The sequence below is a fragment of the Helicoverpa armigera genome, chromosome 16 (assembly GCF_030705265.1).
Source record: "Helicoverpa armigera isolate CAAS_96S chromosome 16, ASM3070526v1, whole genome shotgun sequence".
In the NCBI taxonomy this organism is placed as follows: Eukaryota; Metazoa; Arthropoda; class Insecta; order Lepidoptera; family Noctuidae; genus Helicoverpa; species Helicoverpa armigera.
The window spans coordinates 704,214-724,815 of record NC_087135.1 but is presented as its reverse complement, the minus strand read 5'-3'; the positions used below and the strand labels follow the sequence as shown (position 1 = coordinate 724,815).

The window sequence follows — 20,602 nt, the reverse complement described above, 5'->3', positions numbered from 1 at the left end:
CTTCAAATTAACCCTTACTTATGAAATCTTTCACATCCTTAACTTCTACCATTCTAAATATAAGTACTGGTGTTATGGCTGTTACGGTCAAAATCATATTACCTATCTAGCCTATCTAGCTTTGTTAATAAATGTGTAGATTTATCCAATTAACCAGGAATGCAACATACAAAGCAGTTAGTGATATATTTGAAACATTTACATGAGTTAACAGCCATTTAATACCAAACATGGTAGGGTAAACGAGCCTGTAGTATCTGACTATGAAATTAATTCAGGTCTCACATGTTCGGTGCACGCCCACTGTGCCATTCAAACGTCCGAAATGGCAATATGTTGCGAAAATGTAATGCCTTTGGTAATAAAATATTGTTAGCTAGAAGAACTATATCTTCAGATGTATATTTAATAATGACCATTTATGATAATAGTCTTGTAATTGGAAAACTACTTCCTACACCAGGATGAATACTGTTCATATCTTGCAATCCTTAAGGTTCCAAAACTATATTAATAAAAAAAAATATCTATACAGTATTCTTACTGCAAAAGCAAAAGGGATAAAGACTGACATAATGAAAGATTTAATTTCTCATTTACAAATACACGTAACTATATTTAGATACGAAGGAAAGAATCATGTTTTTAAAGGTTTTACATCATTTGCTAATGACGATTACATGAACGTGAATATGTAATTAATTTTATCGAAGTAAAGTATAAGTAAAAATATGAAGCTATAAATTTTGATTCAAATAAACAAATATTAAAATCATGCAAAATACCTAGTATAATCGGTGATTTAATACTAAATGCTTAAGCTCTATAATTTATGCACGTTTCAAATTAAAGAGTAAATATCAGGATGTAACTTGAATAACAAGGCGATCACTATATCTATCTCAATATAACGCAGGTGTTAGATGTCCTTTTCAATTTAGAAGAATCACCATCATTTAAAATCTCAAATTGTCATAAATTACTATAAACCAAGCCGTTTGAACATCTGCTCGATTAATTACCATTTCCAATAGATCCGTTTGTATTGTAAAAACTTTTGACGATGCCGAATCTTCGTTTCGTTTTCGAAAGTTCTCCACCTTTAAAATAATAATGATATGCACCAGATATAGTGCGGATTATGGTTTAGTCGTCTACTGCTCGCTAAAGCACTCATAACCTCCTCTAATAGACCTGTGCTCTTAAAGTTGCTGTCATTATCACTCTCATCATATCTACTTGCTTTAGTTATCATAAGGCCAGTGCAAATCTCTTCTCGTACAAGTTAAGCGTGATGATCTGTTATATACGTTTATAGGGAGGCTAAAACGGAGATTCGGCAGTTGCATTGAAGTCAAGCGGTCTTTAGATTTTTTTCTAAGAATGTTTAACATTTCTACGGTACTTCAACGTTTTTACATTTCTTGAAAACCGTTGGAGTCATTAGCTTGAAGCATGTTAGCAATAACCTAACGATGAAAGAAAACAGATGTGCAACTTAAAGGCAACTTGAAGCACCTGCCTGTACTGAAAGATCCTATAGTTACATACCTTATTCTCATAGATACAAAGTCCAAATTAGCTTGAAACATAATAGATTCGTTGGAGCCGTTAAACCAACGTTTGATTTTAAAGTAAGCTTAGGCAAGAAATAAATAAAGATTTATTCTGAAAAATCTGTAATCAAATTAGGCAAAATGCAAGTCCCGTTTTATGATTTTGGTAATAAAAGCACTATATATGTTGAGGATCTCTAATTCTAAATAAAAATTTGAATATTCAACTTATTTTAAAGTCAATCCAATAATAAATTATACTTAGAAGTAAGTATTAAGATTTTATATAACAAGAATCTTAAACACAAAGTTAGTACCTACCAACATTAATATTTTTAACAAAACCGGATGCAGGTAAAAACATATTTTGCAAAAAATTGCATCTGTTTATACTTCGGCCACATGTTTTGGCGGCCAACTCGGCGCCATGTTGATTTTGTTTTCTAAACTTTTACAAACTATTGTTAGTCTATTATTTTAATATTATCTTTCAGTTGTGTAACTATATGATAAATTATAACATAATGTCCATAATAAATTACTTATAGATGAAAAGATTAATTTGAATATTATTAATTGACTCTCAGTTATAATCTGGTGTGCCAATAGGTGTTTCATAATCTAATAAGATGTGATGTATTCGTTAAAAACTAACTCGTCAAGTTTTTAATTCGTTTACATAAACACTACTCTAGTTTCCAAATTGTAAGAGAAATCAAGGGAAGTCTTCTCCAAAAGTAGGCCTTAATTTGTATTTTGAGTAAAACACAGTTTTGGTGAAATCGATTTTATGTCTTTTGAGATCAGAAAGCTGTTAATGGCCTTGATTCATACGGTCTTTTTAAATAAACAGCTAACATAAAAATCAAGATTACAAAGTAATTAATAAAATGTCGTTCAATTTCACAATGGGCATGCAATTGGGTGCACAAAACACAATGTCATCAATGAAGTCAATACAAATGGTACCGTTCGGACCGGTTCACAGCTGACTCCGAAACCGCGGTCGTTGCCTCCACCACCACGTTTTTATACGTCTCATCTTAATTTAATGGCTCTAGCAAAAAATACCGAACATGTTTCATTAGTTGCAAATCTATAGGAATCTGGTAATAACCATATCCACTATCCAAGAGATAGTCTTCTTTTTATAATTATAATTTAATGACTTGAACTAAGTGTAATAAAAAGCTTTTTGGCAAGATGGTAGCGATTCCAAATAATATAACTTATAATTTACAAAGATTTATCTTGTTATGATAGTTTTGTGAACTCTTAATCTTATTAGTTTATTTGACGTTAATAGGATTATTTATCGCTATGGCCATAACCGGAACATAATGTTTAGCAATAATTATGTATTTAGGTAACTAACACATTTATTATATTCACTCCTATTTAACACTTTCTGATTATTATGAGTTACGCAATTGTTAGAGAGAATTAACTTAAATCAAATTGACAACGTAATATCAGGAAGTAATAGACAACTGATTTCTAGTATCAAGTACTTCAACTTGAATTTGTACTATCTACTTAGGTTAAAATATTAGCTGTAAGATTTTCCAGTTTAGCTGCAAACCCAGAGCTTGTAGTGTAGTCGGATTCAAGAGAGCCATTTATCTAGATCAAGTCGCCCCTATCGTTCGACACACAGACAGCCGCATGAATCTATATATCTTTGCGGTTTACCCTCGATCTTGTTCACCGCAAACCACTTGAACATTAAATTAGCTGGGAAAGCACTTAACAGTCATCAATGACATCCTGTACATGGATAGATCTTATGTTGAGTACAGTTTTAATAGCTCTGTGGCACTCAAAATTTGATTTATGTCGTTTTTTGTTGGGAGATATAATATTACATCTTTGACTTGGGTACTTTGATTATAATTCATGAAAGATTATTTACTTGCATTAATATTTAAAGTAATGCGAGGTTTTTTTGCTCTGTGAAATGGATGGAATAGATTAACTTTATAACGTACTTATTACTCAATACTTCCCTCAACATTACTTAGATGATAATGATAACAATTGAGCTAACGGTGCTGCACAATCTGATGCAATCCATTCAATTGTCAGCGCGCATGCTATCGAGCTTCGCAGGAAGTTCGCTATCACCGCGACGTGCAAGCTTTGGGACAAAAAAGAAACTTAAAGCTTACTTTCAAATGGAGCCTTTTTACATTGTTGGTTTTGGATTCCATAATAACCTATCAGTATATGGATAATTGAAAATATGCAAAACTTTGCACAATTTGCATCCTACTAATATTATAAACGCGAAAGTTTGTATGTATGGATGTATGGATGTTTGTTACTCTTTCACGCAAAAACTACTGAATGGATTTTAATGAAACTTTACAATAATATAGCTTATACATCAGAATAACACATAGGCTACAATTTGTAAACATATTGTTCGAAATACTAAACCTGCGCAGACGAAGTCGCGGGCACCAGCTAGTTCTAAATAAATTCATAACCAGGAGCAAAAGTGAAGTAGTACTTTTAATTTGAAGGTATTTTTAAAATATGTCTACCGTTCCATTACTAATCCTTTCTATAATTTTCTCCCCACTTGGGCCATACCGCATCATGTGAAAGATCACTTAATATCAAAGATATTATTGTCGTCACATAATGCATTAACTTAATGAGTCCAATCTTCGCAATTTTTTATGGTTTCCTTTGCAAAAGCACTCAACTGACAACAACAGCTATATTTTCTCATTATTATGGCCACTTACCTTTTCATATTGTAAATGATGTGTGCGATTATCTTCATCAAATACACAATCTTCAATTTTGAAGGGTGTTATTTAGTTACAGATACTATTTGCGATTTACCTTTAAAGTGGTAAATTGTGTATGGTTTTGAGTGCTCCATTTATTTGTGCGTCTTCTATAACTATAGTATAATCTGCGTCCATCTTAGTCAAAATTCTTCTACCAGCATTGCTAATTGTTCCCTTTTCAATTATTTCAGGTACAGTCGAAGGTGGGCCGCCATACAGGATGCCGCCGGCGCCCGAGGCAGCGCTGCCCGGCGCCCCCGCACCTTCGTTACCGGCTGCACTGCACACACACTCCAACAAGTTTCCTGTAAGTATTGCCTGATGAAGAGGAATTCCATTATTGATGAGTACGCCATTGACGACGATCTTGATAAAGCAAAATGCTTGGAATTTTAAAGACTTATTCATTTATAGCATCGTCAATTCACACCACTCTTATGATCACATTAAAACTCTTGATAATATGGAATTCCATCTATAGATAAAGATTACCTGTTGTAGAACATTAAGCAACAAATAACAGATCATCAAATAAATCTATACGTTAAAGATCTTTAAAATCGACATGTACCCAGCATATAGGCGATTTATCCCCGTCCATCGTTCCGTCATTCACGGCTGTCAAGTGGGCTAGCTAAGTGGCTGGACTGGCCCGAGTCGAGTCGAGTCAGGTTACTGACATGCAAGCTATGTGTCGTATATTTAGATTGCTCCTGTGTACGATAGATTGTGTATCGTAATGGCGACAATGTTTTTACGTTAGGGTACAGGTAACAGGAGATTAGTGTCATCTATAGCTAGGAATATTTTGTGGGTTTCTTCTATAATAGGAAACCTTTTTAAGTTTGCAGTGATAATAACTGTCTTTACACTTTATTTCTCTTAAACAATAATGTAAATGCTTAACAATATTGGCAACTTTACGTCGTAATCGCACTATACTCGTACATTTAACATCATTCACAACCAAACCACTTTTTCTTTTTCATGGTAGCCATAAAATTTGAGTGGCGTCTTCGCTCCATTTATTACATGCAATAAACAAATTGTGATTGGATCTTCCATATCCGCGATTTCTCCGATACATGTGAATTTGTAGTTTTTGCCTCGTGGTTGTCTGAGTGAAAGTGGCTTGCTTTATTGTTACACAGCTGATCTTCTGAGGAGACGTGTGTTATTTTATGGAAAAGCGAAATATTGATTAGATTCTGTTCTTAGTGGTAGTGTTTTTGCTTATTGTTGATGTACTGTCCTGACTGAATAATGGAGTGCTTGTCTACTTAAGTGTTGTGTTTCTCTCTCGGATATAAGTGGCCAATATTGGATAGTGGGTGGTAAGGATGCATTTTGGTATCTGCATTTCAAAAAGTTTTGCACTGTTTACTTTACGTACTTGTACATTTGACAATACTAAGTTAAACACATAAAGTACTGTGTGCATTCTGGGCAGACTGCCAGGTCCTTGTTTAAAGGAAATAGTCGTGAGGTCATTAGCAAGTCCATGTTCTACCCTTCATATAATACTACCTAGTGTGCTAAGTAATTTGCTAGATTACAAGTACAAGCAGTCAGTTTGTCGGGATATCATGGTATGAAGGAAGATCAATGAGAATTGTAGATTAGTGATTCTACTAATTTCTGTTCGTTTCGTCCGTTGGTGTATAAGTTTAAACTACAGTATTTAGAGAAATGCATAAATGTTTAAAATATCTCACGTAGTTGGAAGTAAGCTAGTCACTTCTTTTCCTGATATAATTGTTTATAATCGTAATAATAGATCCCAATTTCTGCCCTACACCAAGTTTTATACTTAACTAATAGGTAAAAGTACTAAAAAAAGAAATATTACGTCTTCTTACTATGTATGTCTATCTACCTACGTATTTTGTGTAAATAGCCAGCTAGGTAAATAATGTCATTCTGTGCAATGTTATTAATAACAGTTTTTCCAACAGATAGAGCGCGAAGTGATCCTGTCCTCTGGCGACAAGAACTCGAAGGTGCCTATCCTGCAGGAGGCGAGGAAGAGGGGCAGGCTCGGTGCTGTCGCCCCTGACACCCCACCTAAGGCCTTGTCGGCTTGGACTCATGCTGAGGTAGGTCTTACCATCTTTAAACTTACATGGGTATTTACTCGGAGTCCTACAGTATGCCTGCGATAATAAATAAGTCAGACTCTAAAAGGAAGACTTAGTGAAGCTTATTGTATACTAGTAAAGTTCAACAGCGAGCAATTGTTTCTCCAAAACGTTAAAAAATAGAAAGACTCTTTAAGTTATTTCTTTTTGGGTTAGGTTCTGAATATGCAGAATTGTGTCTTGCCTTGACCCTAGCTTTGTCTGATTGGTTTATTGATATTAAATGGGTAGTATATGTATATTGAAATCTGTACTTTACCCCCATTGTTTTACAGATCAAGGTAATCTCTTGTTTTCTTCAACATACTTTCTACCGTAGTTCCGTATACATTTTCACTACACCATAATCTGATTTGATATTCCGTTGACATTACCTCGTTTGGCTGATTACAGAGCCAAGTCTCGGGGTCTAGATATCGCGGGTCATTTAGCTAAGCTGTCTAAAGTACGGTGCAAGCAGTGGTACATCGCGGATTCTATAGGGTCGTCAAATTGTAAAACCTTTAAATATTCTGTAGTAGTTTCAAATGGGATAATTGAGAGCCGAATGAAATCTTATGTCGGCATGCTATTCATTGTTGTTCGATTGTCATTTTGGGATTCCGAGACATCCTTACGAGCCTGATACACAAGATTTAAATAATAATTTGTATTTAGAAACTTGTAACATAATTATACATATCTACTATCTGTCAGTCCTAGTGATGCAAAGTAATTAAATCCTTGTACGTTTCACGGTGAAACTTATGATCATTCACGTCCATACCACAATTGCGGAGCAACGCAAGACACAACATATCATCTGTCATCTTAAATAGGTACCATAAAGACTGAACCATTTTCATTATCAGATACTAAAACAATTGATAACTCAACCAGCAGCATCCCTAAAGAAATCTACTAACGTAATGATGGCCTATAACAATATCCATAAACATCGACCGTCTAACGGATTTATCGATAAATTGCACCTCACTATTGAGCCGAATAATAGGTCGAACTGTACTTTATTAATCAATATGATGGACAAAGATAAACGCTGTTCGCTTCGGCCTCGAATACTACGGAATTGGGCCAGATATAGTCTGGTTTTATTTTAATAAAAGACTAGTCTCATGGATGTTAAGTGATTCTTTGGAACTGTTGCCAGTGACCGTAAAAACCTTTAATGGCAAGCGGTACGCAACTGATCTTGCTGAATGAAAGCTTTTCGCCGACTACTAAAAAGTTTTCCTGGATAGGACATTGCGAATGAATGCACTCTTGAATTCGATACATTTATCCGTAGCAGAAAACTTTCTTAGGTACTATATGTTTTTTTGCCTTCTTTATTAAGTAAAAAAAAACTGTAAAGGATTTGCTGCCTGCTTATGGATTCAGAACAATAATAAATCTCTTAAATTGGTGTTTCAACAGAATTTCCATGCATTGATAGACATTTACATAAATCGTTCCATTTCAGATTTTTTGGTCTAGATATTTTACACAAATGTACGGAGGTTTTGTTTTCCTGTTCACAAGCATGACTTTCCATGTAGTTCTTTGCCCCTAAGCTTCATGTAAACGTAATCTCCTATCTAAGGTGTAATCTTAAGTGCTTGTGATGCAATTAACACTCTGTGTGATCTACGTACAAAAGATTTCTTCCTTATCTACAAGAGATAATTTAACGTAACTGGATTTCTTAGGGTAAAGCTTAGTTGAGAAAATCTAGCTTCATTTTGTTCCAAATTGTATGAGGACATGTTAAGCTAAACAAATGAGTTACATTCATTTGGTCTGATACACATAATAGGTAACCAGTTTGTATAAGAAAATACACAAGACAAATTCTAAACATACACTTAATTTTCTACCATAATATCGATACAATATTATTCTAGGCTCACAAAATATTTTTTCCTCATCACTATGCGAAAATGCCTGATCGGTCACTGCCACTATAAGCACAACAATAATATCAGGCTGCCAATCTATATTCAACCTTAATACAACAGAAATAAAGTTGTGTTGAGAAAACAGGTGTGCGTCATGCAGTTGACCAGCCAAGGTCGGGAGTACGATGACGTCACTAAACGTGGTCAGGCTACCAATAGTCAGATTTGAATTGATACTGAAGAAGGCTAGGTAATAGATATTTGGACGATTAAGAGATTCGACTCTGATAAGAACATTTAAATATTACCGGATTTAACGGACAAAATATTCACAAAAATACCAAAATAAGGATGTCGATCTGAAATAACATCTGCATATATTATTATTATCAGCTGATGAATTATGAAAACGATATTGATAATGTTGATAGACATACAAATAAAGAAAGTAAGTATCTATTAGTGATAAATTATGATATTATTGCAAATGATAATACATCTTATCATACAATATCAGAACCAAACAAAGATGTAGCTAAATGCAACGAAATAATGATTTAATCAAGAGGATTGTCAATATAGGTATGTACCCATAAAAGATAGTATCGGCACTATAACTCACAACTTTTATCTTAGATAAATAACTGGTAAAACTTGAGTTAATTATCAAAAAATCTTACTTACCGTATCTTACTCCTCAGGTGTTAAAAAATGTGATAATATTTAAGCTGTTCTTCAATCAGGACCTAACTTACCAAAAGAGAAACCTCCATTACACTGTACTGTAACGGTGGCATATAATTCCTGTGTTAAACTATGAATTATTACAAAAAAAAATAATAAAATAACAAAAAGGTTGACTCGTGAAGGATTTGAACCTCCGCCCTCCGATGGTCAAGAATTATTTGTATATCGGTGCTCTAACCTACTGAGCTAACGAGTCTTGCTATTCGCAGTTCAAAATTACGGCTGCTATCATCCGCGTGACGTCATTATGAGTCAGCCATCCTACACTTACAATACACACGAACGTCAGAAGTTCCAGTTGACTTAAACACACCAAAAACTTCAGCATAAATAAACCATGAACGAGGAGAACTCACTTCTATCATACATATTTAAGTTTCATCCATCTTATTGCATTGGTTTCTGATCTAATTTAGGGCATATAAATTCCAATCTTATACTTAGTCAATGTTCAATATCACTCATAACTCCCACCATCCCTGTTTGTGCAGCCCGTAACTAGACCCACCACCTTCTTCTCATTGTCATTCTACACAATTTTTAGCAGACATCTACACTATGTTGACCCAAAATGTAATTCTTGCTTATATCGGCACTCTTCCCTACTGAGCTTAACGAGTCTCGCTATTCGTAGCCCAAAACTTCGACTACACTCGTCCTTGTGACGTCATGTTGAGTCCGCCATAGTACAGGGACAAAGCGAACATGTATCAGAAGTTCCAACTAATGTTCGCTAAAAATGTAGGTACTAATTACATTGATGACTTGATATCAAACACTTTCCTTATAGCGTTGCTTTTTCCTCAAATAGTGAGTCAGCGCTCAGAACAAGATAAGATTTGCATAATGTGATAGTGTCTATGTTTGTGTCACGAATTCTTTAAAATGAATGGAAATGAATAAAAGCAAGGGAAAGCCTTAATAATAAACTTTGAAGTGGACGACTACTTTCACAAAAACAACAAAGTAAACAGCATATTATGCCCTAAAAGTTAAAGGTTTAGCCTATTAGAATAGAACAAAACAGAATTGATTTGATTTGATCTGCTTATATTTCTGGGACAAGACCGTCATGTACTGAACGTATATTTTTCGTTGCAACAGAAAAACAACAGTGTAGTGAAAATATCAATAACCACTTATCACTTGGCAACCACGATCAAAACAATGCGGATGATTCACAAGCCAGCGCAATGAGTCCTCATGATAAAAATATGCAGAATATTTGCCAAATTCTAAAACTCCGAATGCACAATCACTATCTTGTACCAGGGAAAATTATTTTAATATTGCTAAACATGCTATAGTTAATGCTAAAGTAGAATAAATAAAATCACAGTTTAAGTTTATAATAAGACATGGAGGTGCTGAGGAATTCAAAATACTAATACATATAGGTATCTTTTTCTTGCGACCTAAAAGTAAGGGTCTTTTGTAAACTAACGCCACTGTTATGTTTACTGTTATGATTGACTGTTTCTCACAGTTTTACCCGAGACTCAATATTTGCAATTGCCTCACAAGCAGTCTTTTACGGTCTCCATATACCTAACTCCTTAGGCATTTAACGTTTCATCCAATCTGTTTAGTTGTTGAACCCTGTTGTGGTTGTAAGCAATGAACTTTAATGCCTGTTTCGAGTACTATTTAAGATTGAATCAGTCTGTCTACGTGGTATCTCTGCCACCTCCCAGTCTATCTGTTCAGTGGGCGAGTCAGGATGACTAATCATGACGTCATCTTCACGATACTGCTCGTTGTTTTCGACTGGCTATAGCAAGACTCGTTAGCTCAGTAGGTTAGAGCGCCGATATATAACATGAACTTGACCATCGGAGGGCGGAGGTTCAAATCCTTCACGAGTCAGCCTTTTGCTAATTTCAGTTTTCTTTTTCTTTTCAACCTTCTAATATATTGTGCAACAGCTATATTCTAAATTAGTGAAGAGTTTGACTGCCGAATTAACATCCTTTCCGATCTATACAGATATCGTCCGCCTATAGGTAATCAGTCTACTACTTCACATCATTATGAGAAGAAAATGAGACAGTATGTTTGACAAAGTATTTCACTGAAGTAAAAACTCCTAAATCATAGCCATTCAAAAGTTAGCAAACTTCGTAAATAAACGATGGGTCAGCCTTCAAACAGGTCCACGCAAGTTAGCAGAAATGGCACAAACGTGACTAGAATCCCGTCTGGAATTCCAATTACTGGCTGACTGGGCTAGCCACGTAGTTATTAGAAAAATATGTGGATCTCGGTATTTAGTTGGAGTTCTGATTTTGTGAAATTGGACTCATTAACAAGGGTATTTTGTAAATGGATGCCGGTGAAGATTTCGCTGTCGGGGCTGGTAAAAAATGCAAAGATTTACAGCCATCTATCAGACGTAGGTACGTCTACGTAGTAAGGTACGAACCGAAGAAGTTTTGATCACGATGATTTTAACGTTATTAGCAATGTACATAAGTTATTTCGCATCACCTCGTATTAAAGTTTTATTGTTATCTTTTAACATTATAATGTAAACTTCGAAAATGAGGGAAAGCTTTGAAACGCTCTTAACCTATATTGAAATATGTAGTCTTAAAGTCCTTTATTGATTATAGTACATTCTATCGCCTTCATTCATGGCAGTGAATTTGATCAACAACATTTTACTGACCAAATGATTCTCTAAAACCAACTAGGTACCTATTGCAACAGGAAACTAAATTACATTTCAGAACAGTTCTAAAATACACTAAATAGTATTAGTAAATGTTATGAAACCCAATAGGAGGCGGTGGTACAAAATAACCCATAAAAATTCAAAGTGCGCGCGCGCCGCCGTAGAGGTGCGTACGAAGAAACAACGGTTGTGCGCCAAGCAGTACACGGTACGCCCCGGTTTGCTATGACGAACAAAGATTATATGGTTCTTTACCGAGTTGCAAGAAACTGACATACTTTAAGTACTATGAAACTTATTTAATCGGCACGAAACGATCTTGAGAGGGAGATTTCTTCTTTCTGTCAGACAAATGTTGTAGCATTAAAATACAAGATTCAAGCTGCCAAAAGTTCTCCTCTGTGATTGCCTTTAACTAATTTGATTTTTCAAATCGGTTGCTGATTTGTGTGTGCAAAAAAAAAACAAACTTTTCAGCTATATAACATTAAATTAACTATAAAAAGTTTTTAAAAATACATTCTAAAATAGTTCCACTACATCTCCATATACGGATAGTAATTTTCAAAGCCCTTTCAAAACGTCAGCTAATAGGAAATGGGCTTACTCAAGGAAGCACCATAAATGCATTGGGCCATCGCGTCGATGATAATAAACGATGCACACGTCACGGTACATGAATTATAACCTATAGGCCATCATTATGGGGTAGAATGTGAAAGTTGGGAACTATTAAAAGCAATTGATCGAGAATGTAACGTAGTGTTGGGTGTCAAAGAGAAATAAACTGCTTAGGAATACTTCAGATAAGAGAAGTTTTTTAAACATGTCCATTTTACGGTTTCACCGACTGATTTTATTATTCATTGATATATCTACAGGACTTCATCAGAGATAGATATTATATTTTTTTATATTTTCACACGAGATAGGTATTATATTTATTTTCTGTGTCATTTATTTTAAATAACATTTAATTCCATAAAACCAATAAAAGTAAACTCAACTTCAGACACGATTCCTTACGTCCTTACAAGGCAAAAAACAAAAGGCATTCATCAAACATTCTCACGGGCCCCACGGTACAGCTCAAACAATTCGTCATAGGTAAGCCGCACTTGCCACCGGCAGCACGGCTGGATCCGATCGCACGCGCATCCGGTGCTGCGCCTGAGCTTGAACAGACATCAGTATTATTTAGAGCTTTAAGAACCAAAGTTGTGTTGTCATGTGAAGTGTTTGTGTTTTCAAAATGGTTGAATTCGCGCTGGAAAATGTTAGTATTATTGTGTATAGATTTTCTTGTGTATAGATTTTCTTGTGTCTAAGGTTGCAGAAATGGTTTAGATAGGTCTCCATTAAAAGTTTGTTTAGTCAGCTGTATCCGGTCGTCTTCGAGGGTGTATTGGGTTGAGTTTTTCTGTGTTTGAGTATATTCTTCGTTCTTTTATATAAGGATCGTATAAGAAGGCTTAACATAGATGGATTGTTTTGATAAACCTTCATCTAATATTTATTTATAAAAGTACTTTATAGCATTTGTTAGTTTGAATAATATATTCTAAAATGAATCGAATATTCTAAAAAACGTTTGACCGTAGGTTTTTAACTATCTGATGGATTCTTTAATTTACATTAATAATTCAATATTTTTGGAAACTAACAAAAACTTTCGATAGCATTAACGCCACATTTTTACTTAATTTCTATCTTTAATAACGCCTTTCACCAAAGTTACCACATTTACAGCTACGGCAAAGAACTCCTAACAATCCGAGCTCCCTAACAGCTCATTGTGTGCGCTTCCCATGGCACGACCAACAATAACACACGATACTTAAAACAAACCGTTTCTCACGCAGAACCAGCAAGCTGGCACATCTGACGGCTTCAGGCAGTACCACGAGCAGTACGGGTACATGAACCAAAACCAAGGAGCCGTGGCCAGGAATATGCAGAACTACGACTCACCGAAACCACCCATACCGGCTAAAACATACGGCAAAGTTGACACCCCAAACAACTCGCAGCTTATAACAGTGACGGTTGAAACAGGGAAGGATAACACAAGAGACGCACCAAAAAGTGCGAAGTCTGTTAGTAAGACTTACCACACGCTCAAAGACATGATCTCAAGCAGGTTTAAGAGTAAAGACGCTAATGATGGCGAGAAGAATAATGAGCAAGAAGCTAGTTTGAATAACAGTGAAGAGAGGAAACGACCTGAAAGGCCTGAACCAGAGCAGGTGACGCCAAGAGAGAATGGACAGAGGAAGGTGGAGCAAGGGATCTACGGGAGGCCAATGACGCAGTCGAGACCGGAAATGCAGTACAGCCATGGCATAGCAAACAACATGGCCTATCCTAGCCCGTCGCCGCACAGGTAAGGGCCGATCGAAAGCAATTAAAATTTATGTTAAACACGCTCCTTTCCTATATAATATGTAACGATATCCCGTTAGCTTATGACATAATATTTAATTTATGTTAACACTTCCGCTGACTGCATTTTAAATGCAGATATAATCGTGTTGCTGTGGTGCTGAATACAGATCAGACCACCAAAGTTTATTTTGGGCGCCATTCGGCAAATGTTAATAACTTTCAGTCGTTAAAGTAAAATCACTCCTTACATAAAAAAAATAGCGACAATTTGTACGCGGTACTTGTTAAACACGACAATTAAGGTGGTATTCCGTGTCTGTATGAGAACCTTACATTTACCATTTCAATCTGATAAGGAACCGATTAAAAGCAAGTAAAAAACCATTTATCAATTGCATCTCAAGTACAGATACCGTATTTCAATAATGAGCCTTCAACAAATGACAGATTGGTATAATGGCCGACCTAGATTTGAACTTTGCGATAATTTATTTCTTCAGACAACTGATGCAGCAGCAGATGGTACAATCCCACATGATGATGAGTCCACAAGCGAGGTCCCAAGAGATGCTGGCCAGCACACCCCACCGGCAGCCTCAGGCCCTCGGGGCTGATGCTTTGTACCAGCAGTACGGACCACCCGGACGAAGAAGCGCCCTCTATCAGAGAGATTTGGATGTCAGGTCGATGGCGAATTTCACTTCCTTGAAGACTGGGCCGCAGTCTCAGGTGAGTCAATCTTTTTAATAAGTATAGCGATTACATTTAGAGTTGTGATAATTGTAACTGATGATACTAGGCATCCAAAGAAACAAATAAATAGTAGTTAAAAGCCAAATATAAGAAAACAAAGCAAGCAATCGAAATCTATGTCATGAGTAACAATAGTGCTTAAACTAAAAATAATGGCTCCTGTGCAAGTCACAGACATTTGCCATCAATCATAATAAATAAGAAACCTACAATTAAGAAACTGGTAATAGATTAACCAGTAGATAAGAAAGTGTTTGTATACAGGGGTACAATAAACTCATTTGCTGCAACAATAGGTCTTTGAAACAATAAAAACATCGGCGGCGGTTCTTTTGACATAATGAATGTAAGGAAAGCTGATATGAATGATTCATTAAGCAAGGTTGAAGTGGAAACCGATATAACAGATAATTTATTTGAAACTCTTGAACTTTTGCAAACTCTTGAGTCAGAATCATAAAACAATACGTTTTAACTGGTTTATTGCAAAGTTCATATGACCTTTGCCTTTGAGTATTTCTATATAGTTTCAAAATTCTAACCCACTAACAAGATCAATCACTTCACTTTTCAAAATTCCCAATTAGAAAAACAATCGTTCAATTTAGCTTTGAATAGGATACATTTCTCGAACAGTAAGTCCAACTGTCGTAACACTTGCTACACAGCCCCATGTTCTTTTCCCACCTGAAACAATGGTTCCCAACAATTAATGGCTTGTTCCCACGAGTTAGCAATTATAACCTCTGTAGGCGCCTGCCGCCACAGCATAGATTTTACAAGAAACTCGCTAATTGGAGCATTGTTCTCTTTTTCATGGTGCTTGGAATCGACCAATGTTTCTTTATTTACATTGTCAATTGTTATATCTATACTTAGCATCGCATTTATATGCGTTAAGTTTTTATGATATCAATCTCAGTCTTTTCTAAAAATATCGTCAAAAACATTGCACATTTTAAGGCTCGAGCAGACCGGATGCGTATGCGTAACCACGCGCGTAGTCACGCGCGTAGTTACGGCGTAACCATGAGTTGTAATGTATGGAAATGTATGAGACAGGCCACACCGCTTGCGTAACGACGCGCGTGTCTACGTTACGCAAGCGGTGTGGCCTGTCTCATACATTTCCATACATTACAACTCATGGTTACGCCGTAACTACGCGCGTGACTACGTGGTTACGCATACGCATCCGGTCTGCTCGAGCCTTTACAGGTCGTTAACCCACACGACAGCTACATAATCAACAGTTTCCAGTACTAGAATATTATAAAATCACTGGTCTATTTCTTCATTATCTAGTCATAACATTTTATGGACATCGCTAGCGTTGAGGAAACCGAACAACTTCGCACTTCCTTTAGTGATTATAAAATAACAAGTTTTATAACTCAGCATCGAGAATATCTTCTGCTTTTATTACCGTTTCCTTTGAACTGAATACGCAAAAAAACTCATTAAGTCTCGGCAAATTGTTGGATATTTTACATTTCTATCTGTTTATTTAAAGATTCATTTATACTTTTCAACCTATTCAAAATATGACATATTTAATTTTCAGTTCGACAACTCGCATTCAAGACCGGATCTCAGAAGCCCACAACAATTAGAAAGAGAAATAGTGCGCCAAAGAGGCTTTGTAGAAGGCAGACGTGCAACATCACATCCTCACCTTCTTGACGAACCGCAGCATAGACCTGAAGTAACAACACCACAGATTCACGATCCTGGGAGACGGAACTCTCATGGCAATCTTCTTGATCACACGCCAAATGAGCATCCAAGAAATTGTGAGGAACGTGAATCTGATGATGGTGGGTTCAGAGCAAGACTTGCAGCCCAAGGCAGGTCTAGCTACGAGGAACGTATCCGAACGAGTGGCCGCTCGGTAGAATCTCAGCGACAGGAGAGAATGCAGGAAAACGTGTACAGAAGAACACCGGACAGCCACAAAGAGCGCAGAACTCCAGACAGTCACAAAGAACGTAGAACCCCAGACAGCCATAAAGAACGAAGAACACCAGACATACACAAGGAGCGCAGAACTCCAGATTCAATAGGACATAAGAAAGAAGAGCCTTCGACGTCACAGGAGAGGAATGACGAGAGTGCTAGTCAGAAGTCAGCTGATAGTGTTTATAATTCAAGCGGGAAGACTGAAGCTTATAATCCACAGCCTTCGTCTTCTAGACAGACTCCGAATAGAATAGAAGATCTCAAGGCACACGGAAAGAAAGGAGCCGGGTCGGGAGCTAGTTCAGGTGAGAAATATTTCACAATTATACCAAAAACACAAGCTACAAATATTTTAAAAGAAGATCATAATGTTATTGCATATCTTATTCAATAATCTAAAAACCTTGGCGCCATAAAAGCTTTATTGTCTGAATATAATCATAAATCTTTTAAAGTAATCACTGATCTGACAAAAACAAATGATACAGTCGTTTAAAACACGTTTGTCTGTTTAATTGGGATCACGTTTTTGCCATAAATCGAACCATAAATGGATCTATTGACATTATAACTTTAGTTCCAATAGAGATAAGCCTTCCGCATTCACTATCTTAAATCATTATTTTAGGTTAACCGACAATTATTATGTAAATCAGCATTAAAAGGTGGTTACATCTGACCTCGATAACGCGTGCCTTTTCTTTTGTTTTAAGGCTGTAAATATTTCAAAACAACAGCAATTCATAAATTAGCTAACGCTCTGTATTACCAACTTAGGTGTAAAAAATCTGCCTTCGGTCGTCGGTCCACTACGAAATCGCATACGCTTCAAAATATTGAATCCATCTTTCAAGTTCGTTTTTTAATATCTTTGACACCCATCAAAGAATATCTTTAGTCCATATTCACTTAGCAAAAATAGTTATTAGTAAGTTTTCAAAAGTACCCAAAATAATAACAGAATGCTGATAATGATTTCAGACTACGACAAGAACGGTGGTCAGTCTTCGAACGTGGACTCTGGGCGGGGCAGCGTGGCGTACTCGAGTGGCCGGCGACCGGAGCCCCTGCATGACACGTCAGCTGACTCCGATGCGCTGGGCACCAGGCAACCACAGCCTGGGACTAGCCAGCAGCCGCAGGGACAAAGTACGCACCCCCTTATTGATAGAATTTATACCCAATACAGTTCGGTTAAGTTATGCTTAACAACTTATTTACTATGGATATAAAGCAACTTCTTGTGTTGGGATGCTATACGCTTTCATGTATATGTTAAGATTGACAGGTCCTGTAGAGAACTGATAGCCTCTTCTGAAAGACACTTCTGTGTTTTGCACACAAAAAACTATTGTGTTTGTACTGTAAGCCAAACCCAAAGATTATACAGCAAAAAAAAGCAATAGCCTTGTATTATCATCAGCATTTCTTTCAAAACAACCTGTAGCTACGCCAGAATTATGGCCATATTAACAAACTGTTTTCCCATAATTTCAGGTGCAGAAAACGACTGGGTGGAATGCGAGCTGCGCCACATCTTGGAGCCGAAGCTGGCCAGCATGCGCCTGGACTCGTCAGCCACGTCTGACACGTCCGTCACGCCGCCACTGCCACCGCTCTCACCATCCTCTGATATGCACAAGAGGAATAGGTAAATAAAAAATCATTGCATCGCTGCCAGAAGATTAGCCATAGTAGTGTCATAGACTTAGCTACAGTTCTGTAACCAGAAAAGTAATCATCCCAGACCACATTATTTCTGTTCCTCTTTCCTCGTGTATGATTCTTCTGCTGTTTGATTCCAGTTTGCCGGGCCGGTCGGCAGAGTACCCAGAGGAACGTCGACGAGGTCGCGAGTCTCCGCGATGGCACTCACATAAGAAGCACTCATCCAAACGAGATCATCATTATAAGAAACACTGTGAGTTTCCAAATCACTAGCTCCGACGCTGATTTATTGAATTATGACAAACCAAGTGTTACCACGTCCTGATAAATGAATATTACCACTATACATTCTATAGAAACCTATCTCGTTTCTAGTATTCGGCCTTGACACAACGGACATGACATCAACAACGACCAGAAGCTTGGACCTCTCCTCACTGCTAGAAGGCAGGTCTGATAGCTCATCATCTGGAGACGCACGGGCCATCCGTCGGCAGCTCCGAGGGTTGGAGAACATGTATGCTGAAGTGCTGCAGCTGTTGGGAGTCAGGAAGCCTGCTAGCTTGGCTAAACAGCCTACTTGGGAGTCTAGGTGAGTTAAGGAACTACACATCTCATTTAAATCTTTACAATCCAGTCCTATTTCTCTTACTTTACTGTTGATAAGCCTAGGTTTAATTTGACTAGAACGACGGTTTTCCTAAATCCCACTTTAGTCAGACCAGAGGCTACAGATTTGTTCATGCAGGAAAAAAAATGCGTCCTTCTTTCATGGCAAACTAACTAAACTAAATCATGCAACACTACTCTTGATCTACGTTATATAAACTCCTCTGTTATTTTTTCTAGTAGTCATATCAAATCCTCCTATTTTTCAGGTTATCATCAAAGCGTCGTTACGGTAGCATGTCCTCACTGCCATCCAGCTCCGTCAGCAGTCGACCCGTCAGAGATAAGAGACGAAGCTCCAACGAGCATCGGAAGAAACATGACTTGAAGGTAACGATTCGCTTCAGTGTAAAACAAATGCTTTTATGTAAAGATGGATGATCTATCAATGTGGTCAAGTGGGACAAATTGAAATGGTACTTATAAATATCTGACGAAAGCAACTGTGACTGAATGAATCTCGGACACACTTAACTGCCACTTTTAAAACATTGACTTAGATTAGATAGATAGCTAGTGTATAGCTATAAGCTAAAGCTACACAGCATAATGAGTTAAAGCCAAATAAATGATTCTAAAAAGATGTCATTCATTCATTTCAGGGTATAAACAAGCGCTTCCAACGTCTGGAGTCCCACGTGGTTACCCTTGCGAGGTCGGTAGCACATCTCTCCAGCGAGATGAGGACGCAGCACCTCGTCATGCAGGAGATGGACAACATCAGGGCTGAGATAGCAGCACTCAGGCATATGTACAAGTAAGTGTCATTGTTAAAGATATTAGAGGTATTTAAGGAGAAAGTGCTTTTGGTTCGTGGAAATATTGAACTTCCTGGCAGTACTTAATAAAAGCAATAACACTTCTGGATCATAATTATATCACCTTCAACCATTTTTCAACGGACTTGCGACATGTATGAGACATTAGACATCTTGAAGACTTACAAATCACTACAAAATATTTAGGTTATAAAAGTGAGCACTTCGATCACCAATAGGTACAGAAGAAACTTTCCAAAACGGGCTCTTTTCACAATTGAATGGTTTTTCACTCCTAAACACTGCTATGTTAACCACATTATATCTACAAGTACATCCTTTTATCAATATATAATCTTTATCCTTCCAGATCCCAGCAGTACATTCGCTCAGGCAGCCACGGGCGTCACCTCGACCCGTACTCGTTCAGCAACCCCGACCGCGTCAAGCGACTCACCAAGTTCTTCGGAGACGAGCCGCCCCTCATGAGGCTGTTCCTCAAGAAACTTGGATATGAGGTACTTGGTTCTAACCTTTAATGTTATATTATAATCATTGAGAACATACCTATGTAATTCCTTTTTGTTAGATATATGTAGGTAAGGTCCAGTCTACAA

At 37.0% G+C, this 20,602-nt stretch overlaps 1 protein-coding gene across 4 annotated transcripts in view; it reads left to right on the top strand.

Annotated features, from left to right (window-relative positions):
* LOC110369838 (PHD finger protein rhinoceros) overlaps nucleotides 1–20,602 on the top strand; it is a 68,726-nt gene that overhangs the window by 46,089 nt on the left and 2,035 nt on the right. For all 4 annotated transcript variants that reach the window (XM_064038534.1, XM_064038535.1, XM_064038537.1 and 1 more), the window contains 12 exons: nucleotides 4,549–4,664; nucleotides 6,313–6,453; nucleotides 13,656–14,176; nucleotides 14,679–14,907; nucleotides 16,496–17,195; nucleotides 17,872–18,039; nucleotides 18,388–18,541; nucleotides 18,696–18,811; nucleotides 18,934–19,150; nucleotides 19,437–19,557; nucleotides 19,830–19,984; nucleotides 20,356–20,503. In XM_064038534.1, the coding sequence (XP_063894604.1) occupies nucleotides 4,549–4,664; nucleotides 6,313–6,453; nucleotides 13,656–14,176; nucleotides 14,679–14,907; nucleotides 16,496–17,195; nucleotides 17,872–18,039; nucleotides 18,388–18,541; nucleotides 18,696–18,811; nucleotides 18,934–19,150; nucleotides 19,437–19,557; nucleotides 19,830–19,984; nucleotides 20,356–20,503 (2,786 nt within the window). The remainder of the gene's footprint in view (nucleotides 1–4,548; nucleotides 4,665–6,312; nucleotides 6,454–13,655; nucleotides 14,177–14,678; nucleotides 14,908–16,495; nucleotides 17,196–17,871; nucleotides 18,040–18,387; nucleotides 18,542–18,695; nucleotides 18,812–18,933; nucleotides 19,151–19,436; nucleotides 19,558–19,829; nucleotides 19,985–20,355; nucleotides 20,504–20,602) is intronic.